The sequence below is a fragment of the Neolamprologus multifasciatus genome, chromosome 7 (assembly GCF_963576455.1).
Source record: "Neolamprologus multifasciatus chromosome 7, fNeoMul1.2, whole genome shotgun sequence".
In the NCBI taxonomy this organism is placed as follows: Eukaryota; Metazoa; Chordata; class Actinopteri; order Cichliformes; family Cichlidae; genus Neolamprologus; species Neolamprologus multifasciatus.
Window position 1 is genome coordinate 22,279,375 of NC_140445.1, and position 12,338 is coordinate 22,291,712.

General features: G+C 39.9%; 1 protein-coding gene across 3 annotated transcripts in view; it reads right to left on the reverse strand.

The window, feature by feature from the left end:
* Positions 1–8,981: 8,981 nt before the first annotated feature.
* The window catches only part of rgs3a (regulator of G protein signaling 3a), a 125,144-nt gene continuing 121,787 nt past the window's right edge, over positions 8,982–12,338 (reverse strand). For all 3 annotated transcript variants that reach the window (XM_085164514.1, XM_085164512.1, XM_085164513.1), the window contains 2 exons: positions 11,218–11,384; positions 8,982–11,117 (listed from right to left, as the gene is read on the reverse strand). In XM_085164514.1, the coding sequence (XP_085020640.1) occupies positions 10,917–11,117; positions 11,218–11,384 (368 nt within the window). In that variant the 3' untranslated portion in view covers positions 8,982–10,916. The remainder of the gene's footprint in view (positions 11,118–11,217; positions 11,385–12,338) is intronic.

Here is a 12,338-nt window from a genome sequence, read left to right on the forward strand (position 1 = left end):
TTGTTTACATATAGCCAAATTATAACACTTTCCTTCTTAGGTGTGGAAGTGTTGATACTAGGAAAAGCTCTTCTTCCTTGTTAATCACTACACTGTAAACACAACATTTGGTTAAGAGATTAGTGGAGATGGGTCTTTGCTCAGTAGTCCTAGATGGCACCTACTGAAAGCAGCTGCTCTCAATTTCTGCTATCGTGTCATGGCAGAAGTCGAGACTCATCAGATCAGGCAACATTTTCTAATCTTTTCTGTGTTGCAGTTAGCGTGGAGTCGCTTTACCAGACAGTTTGATAAATACTAATAACCAGTCTAAATCGATATTCTGAAATTCATCAGTTAACTTTGTGAATGTTGTCTGTGATCAAATCAGATTACATGGGTTTGATTATGTGAGTGAATGTAGAATGTTAAATGGCTTTACTTCTGCTCGCTATAAATAGCAGCTACAAATCAAATAATAGGATTTCCAAAATACCCCTCTAAAGTGAATCTGTCTATTCAGAGAAGTCAGCTGATGATCAGCTGATACAAGCTGGCTAAATGAATTCACATTATGCCTGAAAATGCACTTTGATCTCCATTTAAGGGGAACTATTTTACAGGGCTACTAAACTGACTTTTGTTACCCATAGTAACAGCGCAGTGTTATTTTCCTCGTCCTCAATTTCCACCTCTGTCGGATCATAAATTAAATCAGCAGTTAAATATACTCCACATTTAGAAAAATTACTGGAAATCCCATTCATTGAGTCTGTGTATTAGTGCAACTGCACTGCCACAGCCCCAATCCTTTTGCTTCCAGCTTCCCTCGATTCTGTCCCAGCTTCTCCTTATGTTCCAAGCAGTGGCCTTAAGATAATCCAAAGCCACATGGCAGCAGCGGACAGATGAGTAGTTCGACCTTATCTGGCAAGGTCAGGAGGAGTGGAGGATCTGAGTGTACTATACAGTGGTAAACAAAGCTGGGTGAAAAGTACAGCACTAAAAGCGATGACAAGCGATTGAATTGTGTGTCTGGTGAAAAGAGAGGTACAGTTCTGATTGTTGCCCAAGACTGAGTTGTTATGGGTATTTCATCAATGCATGAAACATGTTTTCGGTCATTTTCTGAGCTGAGGTCCTCAAATATGGAAGACAGATAGCAATCAGCTCAAAGAAAGTTTATGATCCCATGCTACCATTTCCCCATTATGGGTCATCATTCATTTTTCGCTAGTTTTTCAGTTTTTTAAATGCCTGCTAAACTTCAAGTATCACGTTCATTTTAGATTAAAAGTGAAACTGTCTCAAAAGTTTTCAGTCCACTTTTTGTTTTTTTATGTATAGTATTTTCTTGTCACATGAATAGCACAAGTTTTGCAGCTACAGCAACTATGTAAATCCCCATTTTTATGAAGACCCGCGATTAAAAACCTGTTGCTCGCTCCCTCTAGAAATCTGTTTCTTCCTAGAGTGTAGTCAAGTGGACTCAATTTCTTTTATACGGCACATTTTAAAAACAACAGAAGTTGACCTACATTGCTTTACAGGTACAATCCAGATCTTCGAGAACCCACAGAACTCACATAAAAGACAGCGTGACAAAGCTAATAACCAAGATCTAACGACGGGGGAAAAAATGCATCCCCCATGCAGATTTACTCCAACAGTAATTGGTGATGAAACATTTTAATCTACCCATGAGTCAAACTAGATTTAGGGGCAGTGAGTTCGGCGTGACGCGCCCCCGGTGATTTCACAAGCTTGATGCATTTCCCCATGTATCACATAACGACTTTGGATGACACACACAGACTAATGCCAGCTCCACAGAGTAGGCTCATTAATCTGAATTAAGGTGCACAGGGGAAGGAAATAAGTTGTGTAACTGTTGGTGAGGTTGCCACCAGCAGTCTGGTAAGTAGGACATACAGAGATTGGGGGGGGGGGGGGGGGGGGGGGGTGGAATCAAAGAAGTGATCAGATTTGACAAGAATACAAAAAAAGAATTTGAGGAGCTCTGATACACTGCTCAACACCAGTTGGCTTATAAAGATGCTTTAAAAGCAACTGTGATTGTGATTAGATTTTTTCTTAAACTTAATCTAGATTGGGCTTTTGTTTTATATAAATAACAACCATGTTTTGTGTCAGTGTAACACCTTTACTTTTCCTCCTATGAGTCAACATGTTTGCTGGTGAAGGACCTGCGTATGGGATTTTTGTTGTTGTTGCATTTCCTCGTGATGCACGCACTCACTGTGACCTTTATGAAGAACAGCATGCCCAAATAAGGCAGGCCCTTCTTTGCTTCTAACAGGCATCGGTCCATGGTGTTTGAGATGTGGGGAAACCTCTCTGATCCGTGCTTTGACCGCTGCGCATTCGTGCTATTCAACCACAACCCAAAGGTGTTAGGTTAGACTCAGAGCTAGTGATTATGCTGCTCAAAGTATTCCAAGAAATCTTGCATCAGCAATTTGAGAAATAGCCTGTTGACGTAATAGCTTCTTTTTTTTCTGATTTTTGGACATTAACTGAAGCATCCACGGTACTTACAGTGCAGAGCTAAAGTCGTAAGCTACTCCTCATTTTTTTATCTTTTGCTTCCAAGGAGCCAGACTTCCTTGTAATTTTTAAAACAGTGTTCTTGAAAAGTGGTTCTCCAAAGTTTTTCTTTGGACCTCGGCTGCTTTTTCACTGATTGTCAGTCCAGTCTTTGTACCTAAACATTTTCAAAGAAATTATTTTTGTTTGTTAGGCCACTTGACACCGACCTATGAATCCTTCAAGCATAAAAAAGGCACAAAGCTCAGTAGGCAAACGACTTAGCAAAGAATTCGTTTGAAATTGTATCTCTGGGAACTTTGTTATTAACAGACTGTTTGCAAAAAGTTCAAGAATTTTTGGACTTTGATTCCCAAAGGGCTCTCCAAAAATTTGCATATCCTCAGCAATGGTGTGGAGTTTTTCCTTACAAAGTTAAGGAAACTGGATAACTGGTAAGATGGTAAAGGCTCGTTCATGGTTTGGAGTTGGAATTCAGCCAGCACTGTTGGGGATCTGGTCAAAACTGATGGAAATATGAATGCAGAAATGTACCCTCTGAATCTGATCCACTGTGCAATACCGTCAGAGAGAATCTAACTGTAGCGAGCTTCATTTTTCAGCATGATATTGATCTCAAACACGCTGCCAATGCAGTAGAAGCATACCTGGATAGAAGAGCACATAGATCGTGCCGGCATAGTATACAGAAACATCTGTGCCGAATACGGCCTGGAAGTCCCGAGGTCAAAATGGGAGACGCCCCTTAGAGTGGTGGAGAATGACCGAGCTAAGATCCTGTGGGACTTTCAGATACAGATGGACAAAATGGTGGTGGCTAACCAACCGGACATAGTGGTGGTAGACAAACAGAAAAAGATGGCCTTAGTGATCGATGTAGCGGGTTCCCAATGACAGCAACATCAGAAAGAAGGAACACGAGAAGCTCGAGAAATAGCAAGGGCTCAGAGAAGAGCTTGAAGGACAGACCGCCCGCGGGGGCGAGCGGGGAATTTTTTTTGAATATATATGTGTATATATATCAAAGCAAATTTGTATTTGCATAAATACAAAGTAATGTCACTACAGACTATCGCTACGGTGATGCTAAGCAGGTAGCAACCCTCTGCATGCTTTTAAAAGGCACAAACTTTAAATAGCAGCACACATTAGCTCCACTGCTGTAGTTCTTATCTAAGATTCAAATATCCACACTGTTTTCATCCTGCTTCTGCCAAACAAATATCGACATTAGAAAGTGCACTGCTAGCTTTAGTTTGCCGGCTCTTTTGCCAATGACATAATCCACTGCATCACATTAACCAGATGCTAGTATGGTGTCTTCTCTCGTCAATCCATTTTCTTAACTGCCTATCCAGTTTAGGTTTGCAGGGGGGCTGGAGTCTGTCCCAGCTGTCATATGATGTGGTGCCAAAAGTCACACTGTCATGGCCCCTGGCTTTCGCGTCAGGGTTTTGTGTTTTGTATTTTTGCTGTATTGTTTGGTTGTATTAATGCTAGTGTTATGCTAATGTGAGTTTAGGTTCTTAGTAGTTTGCATTTTCTTCTTGTTAGAAATCTGAATGATGATATATTTCAAAAATCCAATTCATGTTTATAGGGCTTGTATTTCTTTTAAGTTTGCATCATGTTCTCCCTCAATATTACTATTTCTCTATTCATATTAATTCTAATTCTAGTGAAGAGATTTTGTTCTGTCCTTTGTTTTATGCTTTGAAATCTTAGTTTTAGATGTTGTAATGTTTTGGTTGTTCACATGGTTTTACTATTCTGGTTTTAGTTTTAATTCCTTGGCCTTTATTTAGCTTCATTTTCTACTTGAGTTTGTGATTTGTGTTTATTTGTTTCCGAATTTCCACATTAATTTCCTCCCTCTGTCTCAATCTGTGTTTATGTAAAGGTCCCTTTGTGTTTCGTTGTTCTCTCTATCTTGCCAAATGATAGTATTAAAATTAATTTTAGTTTGACTATCTCTGTTTGGTGTTCCTGTGTTTATTTTTATCTATTTATTTATTTTTATTTATTTTTTATTTTATTTTTTTGGGGGGTGGGGGGGGGGGGTTGTTTTTTTGTTTTTAATTATTGTTATCTGTAAAGATTAAAGCCCCACCTTACTGAAAACAACCCACACAGGCAGACACCGGCTGGCAGAATCAAATCTGGGACCAGAAACATTTTTCTAAACATAATTTCTTCCCCTTCCTTTTATAAAAAAAAAAAAAGGGACTTCATCAATATTTTAGTCATGATAATGCTGAGCAGGAATTTTTTCCCTGTTGGTTTAAGCAGACAAAAATCCATCTGTTTTTCCACTTAGTTCAACTTAGTAGGGGACAAGGAGCCTATCCCAGATGAGCAAATTAATAAAACCAACAGAACAAAGCATTTAATGGCACTGACGTAATTATGGATGTATCTAAATGTAGACATCTTATGTTCTATTCAAGAAGCAGGTTCAGGTAACAACACTGTCTGTAGGATTTTCCTGGCTTGTAATCTGATGAAGTCAGTGGGTTTTCAGTTGATTACAATCCTATTAGTGAAGTGTATTTAGGATTAGTGTTACTTCACTCACAACATTCATCATTTAAAGTGTTTTGTTGTGGAACACCTGCCTTTTCTCCTCTTTACCTCCAGGGGTTACCTTAAATCTTTGTTTTTGTCTGGTTCACTTGTGGACATCGCTGCTCTCCATCTCATTAGCTTTGTTAGGACAATAAATCGGGTTCACGTGAAAACAGCTCGATAAGGATAAAATCTCAGAAGATAATTGTATATCTTTCTGAGAAAATTAAATAAGACACAAGGGAAAATGTACTGACACTTTTTTAAATGTAGTTTAATGATATAAAAGACAAAAAGAAAGTTTATTCTCTTTCTACTCCCATCCACATGTACTTTTACAGTTCCTGTCTACCAAAAGGGTTCCAGAGTCATTGACTCTCATGAATTTGGTCAGGAAATGCAGTGAATGTAGCAGGATGAATACCTCTTTTCTATCTGCATCATTGTTCTAAAACAACTGCTGGGACTTGGGCTAATAGTGTTAACATAACAGGCTTGTTTATTGAAGTATGCACACATTGAAGGAACAAATAAACGCAGATTAAAGTCCCTCAACAGCATCCAGGATTGAGGGGGTTTGCTGAGTCATCGAGGGCAGAAGGGAAGATATGATGTTTCTTTTGCAAACTTGCCAGAGCTGAAAGGATAGGCTGATCTGAGAATTAAGGATTAAGTGAGGCTTAAGCCCCTGTGACTGCTGCACAGATACATGGGATACAAGCAGGGAACCGCCGCTGAATCCAGCAAGACAGTGTGTCATGATTCTGTTTAGTTCACATGCTTTCTCTTCGCTATGCAAAATATCCAACATATATTATATATATCACCCAGTGATTGCCCAGTGATGATGTTAAACATATGTTTTAATATTTCTGACATAAATTGTATGAACTCGAAACACTCTTGGAAATGCTGTTATGAATGGTGTATAAAGCTATTTGAAGCGGCATTGGCAATCCAAGTTTAAACCAAGTCACATAAACTTCCTTGAGTGGCTGAAGCAACCAAATTAAACAGAGATTCCCAAATTTTTACAGCAGCAATATGCAGTACTGTGCAAAACTAGCTAGAATGTGTCGTGCTTCCATGGAATAAGCAACAGAAAGCTAGCTGTGTGTCTTATCTGAACTAGTCTCACTCTAGATTAGCTTGACACAAATTTACTTGCTCGATAGCTAGAAAGTCATTTGGTTTGTCATTGCATAGGTAGTTAGAGCTTGCTATAGTCTTTTTCTGTGTGGAGGGTGAATTATACAGAGTACACCTCTCAGTCAGGTGTCAGATCCCCCTGTAGCTGCGAGGTCAGCCCCAGAAAAACCAAAAGTAGAACCTGTGAGTACTCAAATCATAAATGGATACGTCTGATGTGCTTCACCTCTTTTGTCACTTACTGTGTGATGCTGTGCTGTGAACAAGTATTGAGTCACCCCTCATTTCTTAGTATTTTGCTTACAAGAATACAGGCTAAAAATTTCATAAAGTAATCTTAAACAATAATTCTCCAGGTTTTTTTTTTTTTAAGAAAGTCTTTCAAAACTTTTTCTTGGACAGTGGCTGCTTTTTCACTTAGTGTCAGTCTGGTCTTGTACCTGACTATTTTCAGGTTCAAGGACTGGACTGGTGGAGGCTCTGTCATGGTTTGGGATGTTGCCAAAACAGATGGAACTATGAAGGCAGGAAAGTACCATGTGATTTGGATCCACCATCCCAGCAATTGATTGGGAGTAGCTGCATCCATGGTAGCAATATAGTAAAAGCATATTTAGATAGAAAAACACACAATATAACACTATCAGCCTCCCAGGAGTCCAATCCATCATTCATTATCGACGCAGTGGGGGATCATCTGACAGAGAATGGAACAAATGGCAGCCAGCATCCAAAGAAGAGCTTTAAATGTCCATCAACAAATTCTTTGTTAGTTTTACACCAGATGTAACAAAAATGTCTAATTGTTGTCTTGTCAGTCCACAGAATATTTTCCCCAAAGTCTTGTGGATCATTAAGGTGTTTTTTTGTTTATGTGAGACAAGCCTTTTGTGAGTCATGAACACTGACCTTAACTGAGGGAAGTGAGACCTGCAGTTCTTAAAATTAGTTTGATGATCTGAAACATGCAAGTATGACAAATATATGCAAAAATCTTAGAAATCAAGAAGCGGGCAAGTTAAAGTCAGAAACTGGTATTTTATATATCATTCTTTTTCTAGATTTTTTTATGTGTGCCTGTGAATGCTGGTAAACTGAAAAGCAAAGTACAGTAAAAATGATATAAAAAAATGAAACTAACTGTACTAGCTGTCATGCAATATCCTGGTAGCAAGTTATCACTTGACAGGAATGGTGCGATAAGAGGCTGTCGCAGAGGAGGAAAGACTGAGAGACATGGTTGCGGGACGTGAGGGATCTGGGCAGGAAATGTGAGATGGATGTGTTTTGGAGTTGACAGCTGAATTTAAAAACAGTGACACAAATGACATTAAGGAAGGAAAAAGAATTGGCAAAGTAGCTCATGAGTATGAACTTTGTTTGGTAGAAAGGATGAGCAAAAAAAAAGAAAATGAACAAAAGTATATATTTTCAATACATAGAGACGGCCAAGGGGAAGCACTTCAGAGAGGAAGCACTTTTGGAAAAAAGAAGCTGTGTCTGTCAAAACAGATGGCAACTGGTAAAGAGGATTAGGTGCTGTTACTACTGTCTCCAACGCCACTTCAGACTGATCAACCACCCCCCTCAAAAACACAGACAAACACACACACATGACTCTCACAGACCTCCAACTGTTTCTCTCATCCCAACCCAAAAACCCAGCCAGCACTCGACCCTGTGTCATATTTACACCGTCCTCTTTTTAGAAAACCAGACAGCTGGGATCAGGGCAAGTCTCAATGTTCACAATCATTGTCCCAAATTGTTTTCTAAAGCCACACTTTTTGAGCGTTTGCAAGGTTTGAAAACAACTGTCTATTTTAATTGTTTTATATTTGGCAGTTTAAAGATTTATTATAAAACTAAAAAATTAATAAAAAAGGCTTTTTTAAAAGGTGTTAAACAAGGTGTGGGTCATTATGGCCACAGTGGCCGAGGAGTGAATTCTTTCCCACACTGCCGTCATGTTATTAAGGTCACATGGATCGAGGGGTGAGTGGGGGTTGAATTGCCTGAGAAGTCTGAGTTGTAGGTGGCTGACAGCTGGTGTCAAAAGCCACCACCTCTGTTCAACAATGGTCGTTCACAATGGACGTAGATGACCTCTTTCATTCCTCTCAAGATAGTTTGATCTTCTCAGTCCATAATGTTCACATCGGAAATTTTCCACATTTTTCTTTCACAGTTCAGTCATTTTTTAATAGTGACTGAACCCTCAGGACCACCAAGTGGACAGCCCCACTCTGGGATAAATACTTCCATCAGTAGTATCGCCTCTTGGATGAGCCTTCAGTTCAAACACTCGAGACTTGTCACATATCAAAAACTGAAGTTGTGGCTTGATAAGTGTGTGGAAAGAAATTAATGTAACACAAAAAACTGCCCAAAATTACAACTTCTTTTCAAAAGACGTCTGGTGTGTGCTTGGACTAAGCCAGACTAAATGTCATCCAGTTTTTATGCTCACCTAATATGATTGTGTGCTGAGGCTAGCTTCAAAAAGGCAAATGAATGCATTTTCCAAAATGTCAACAGTTCCTTCGGGAAACTTCATGCTTAATGCATGTGTTTTGTTTCTCTGGGAGTGTCTGCGGGAGCTCACGGACCACCTGAAAAGCACATCACATTACATCTCAGCATGTTTGTGACCAACACAGATAGGCATTAAAAACAAAATAACATAAAAAAAGAAAAAGAATCCACAGACAAGAGACATCTTATGTCATCAGTTGGTTGGTTTATTTATCATTAGCAATGACACCACATGTACTCTACTGTTTTCACTTGCTATTACCGGAGATGCATTTTGAATTGTAAACAGTGATAATGATACTCCTTACAAGCAGTGTATGACCAGGGAAAAGAGCAGACTGTACCTGCTCTCGCTCACCTAATTTTTATTTTTTAAACAATACATGTCATCTTATAGTTTTGAGTCTCTCATATTTACATAGATACAGCCGGGTCCCACGTTCATCACCAGCAGGAACTTGTTTGGCTTTTTTGGGGTTTTTTTTGTTTCATTTTTTTTAAATGTGCTATCACATATTTTTCTTAAAGAATTATATTTACAACCATATTGCCCCCTTCCCCCAGCTGCCTGCTGCCGGGGGGGAGGGGAGAGTTAACACACAGTTAGAATCACCTACTTAAACTACTTATGCTTCTTGAAAGTTTACGCTGTAAGTCAACCTTATAGCTCTAAGTATTTTTTTCTCTTAACAAATAAAGTTAATACAGAGCTCAAACTGTTCCGTCTTCCCCATTTAAAAAAACGACCAAAGAAACAAACCAAATATCATATTAAAATAAAATAAAAAATAAAAAGAAACAATAAAATATTGCACTTAAAAGTTCAGGACAGCACTGGACCTGTTTGGTGGTTAAATTGAACAGTGAGAGCTTTCAGCTGAGTGCCTTGGAGGATGTGAGGAAGTCTGCAGAAGCATCCAGCAAGTTAATCTAAATAAATAGCAAACCTTTGTACATGTGAAGCTTTTTTTTCTCTGTGAAACGAGCAACCTCTCGTGTATTGCTCAGTATGAGCGGGGAGTGCATGTTGGAACCCTAAAGCATGTAAAAAAACCTGTGTATAAAAACAGAAACAGAAAAGCACATAAACTAAGCAGTAACCTGTCATAGCAATGTCCTGAGAATGGTTCCTTGATTAGTCCATAATGAGCTACAATGTTAAAGGAGATGTTTTTAATCTTTTTCCTCTTGGATTTTCCTTCCTTGTCGTAAACAGTCTATGGAGACGAGAAGCAAGTCGTCTTGTTTTTTTTGTGTGTTTGTAGATTTTAATGTCTTTTAATGTGAGACACATATTTGCGTTTTGTCACAGCTCCAGTCCATCTACTACTTATACGTCTGTGTTCTTTGCCTGTCTTTGTGCTGAACACTCACGTCGTCTTTCCACAGTCTTATGAACAAACTAAGGTGAAAGCCATTTATAGAAGCTTCGAGCGGAAGCAGGGTTTAAACGGATGCGTGTGAAACCAGAGCCACGCCGGTGGCTTTTCATTCAGACATCAGCTTGATTTTTCCTCCTCTGTCACAGAGTCTGATGAGAGAACGTGAAGGAAGAGGACGTCACGTCGTACCGACAGCTTTGAAGTTGCTTCACAGAGAGACGTGATGGAGCAAAGGAGGGAATTCTCAAAAGAAATAAAGGAAGGGGCTGGAAAAGTGATAAAACAGTACCGGACTGTCTTCGTGTCGCAGGGATTTCTTTTTTTTTATGATGCAACTCCTCCTTTACTCCAGTACAACTGGACAAAAGCACAAACAAATTGATAATTTTTTTTGCTGACAATATGAATGAAAAAAGGAGAACAAAAATCAGTGGTGAGACAAGCGTCCAGCTCCTGCTCCAGCCCTTGCTGATGGGCGTCTGCATCCATCCATCCACGCATCAGTCGAGCCATTCACCCATAACTATGTAAACTACATTCCTTTGCAGTGCCATATGTTTGCCGTGACCTCTCACACCACAACAGCAAATAATGAACAGACTGAAAGACGAAAATAAAAAATAAAGGCAGACAAAGAAGCGCACATCCCACCCACTCTACGTATAACTTTTCAAGTCTGGCCTCTTTTTTACTCTCATCATCTTTCTCTTCTCTTCATCTTCTTTTTTTTCTAGTCTCTTATGACGAAGATGAAGTTGAAGTGGAGCTAGGCTTTTTTTGGTTGATTAAGTCCAAGTAGAGTTCAGAGCGCAGGAATCGGGGGTATGAGTCCTTCTCCATCAGCCCGTATATCCGCCTCTGAGCTAGGTCAAAGCAGGAGCGTGTCACATTCTGCAGGTTGTCCTTAGTGTGATCTCTAGTGTATGAATCCAGATTTACCTGCAGAGCCAAAATAAGTGAGAATAAGTCCAGGAATAAATGCATGTTTCCTTTACCATTTTCAAGCCCTTTTTTACAGGCTGCGTCCATTCGCACTCACCTCTTTACAAGACTGGATAGCGATGTATTCTGCAAATATTTTCTTGGCTTTTGAGGCCATCTTGGACTGCGACTTGATCTTCTTGTATTCCTCGCATGCTAGCCAGAATTCCAGATTCTCCTCGCTGAACTCTGTGCGCAGGAAAGCTCTGAATGCTGCCAGACCATCTGAGGGGAAAGCAGACGGGTGGGAGGGGAAGGAGGAGAATAAACAAGGAGAGAGTTGACTAAAGTGCCATGGCAACCTCAAAGCTGAAGCCCTCCTCAGAGTTTCAGTGTCTAAAAATAACTCGGTGACGGCCTTTTGAGGCATGTGGTTGGAATAAAGTGAATCGTGAAATAAAAGCGAGCCTGAATACAGCAGCGCACATTCAACTGTTCAACGGCCTTTTAAGTGACATCACCCCTGTGACTCTGTAATTCCTTAATATTTGGGGCATGATGGCAATGCTGCTCCTGTGCACAAGCTGCGAATGAACAAAGAAGTGACTGTTTCCGTGTAAAAGGGGGGGGTGGGGTGGGGGGGGGAAATAACTATGAGGCACTTTGGTCTGTTTTTTTTTTAAGTTTTGGTCTTGTTAATGATTTAAGGAAGAAAGCATCCAGGAGAGAGAATAGCAGGAAACCTTGTCCTCCCACAGCTCCTGTCTGCACCTTTCCGTTCCCATGAATCACCCACGCTGATAAGCAGAGCCAATGCACGCAGTCATCTCTTACCTCATTCTGGTGAGCAGGAATGAGGTAAGAAGTGGAGGAGAGGAAATTAAAAGAGAGCGAATAAAGAGGCCAGCAAAACCGAATGACTAGCAGATGTAGCGCTGGCGTCGTGTCAGCTTTTGGCTTTTGTAAAAGAATCGGGAGTAGATTGTGGGTGATGAATTGTGGAAAACCTCAGAATAGCAGCACAAGAGCAGGATGCCTGTGTTGGTCTCACTTTGTCATTCTGTCTCAATTATGAATATTGTCTTTTAGGTTATGGAAACTTGCTGAAAGCTGCACGTTTACATAAACAACGTGTATGTGTGTGCATGTATATGTCAGTAAGTGCATAGTTTCAGTGCTCATCTACTTCCCTCACTACCTTAAGCATGCACTCTGAGTCTAAAACCATGATGCACTGAA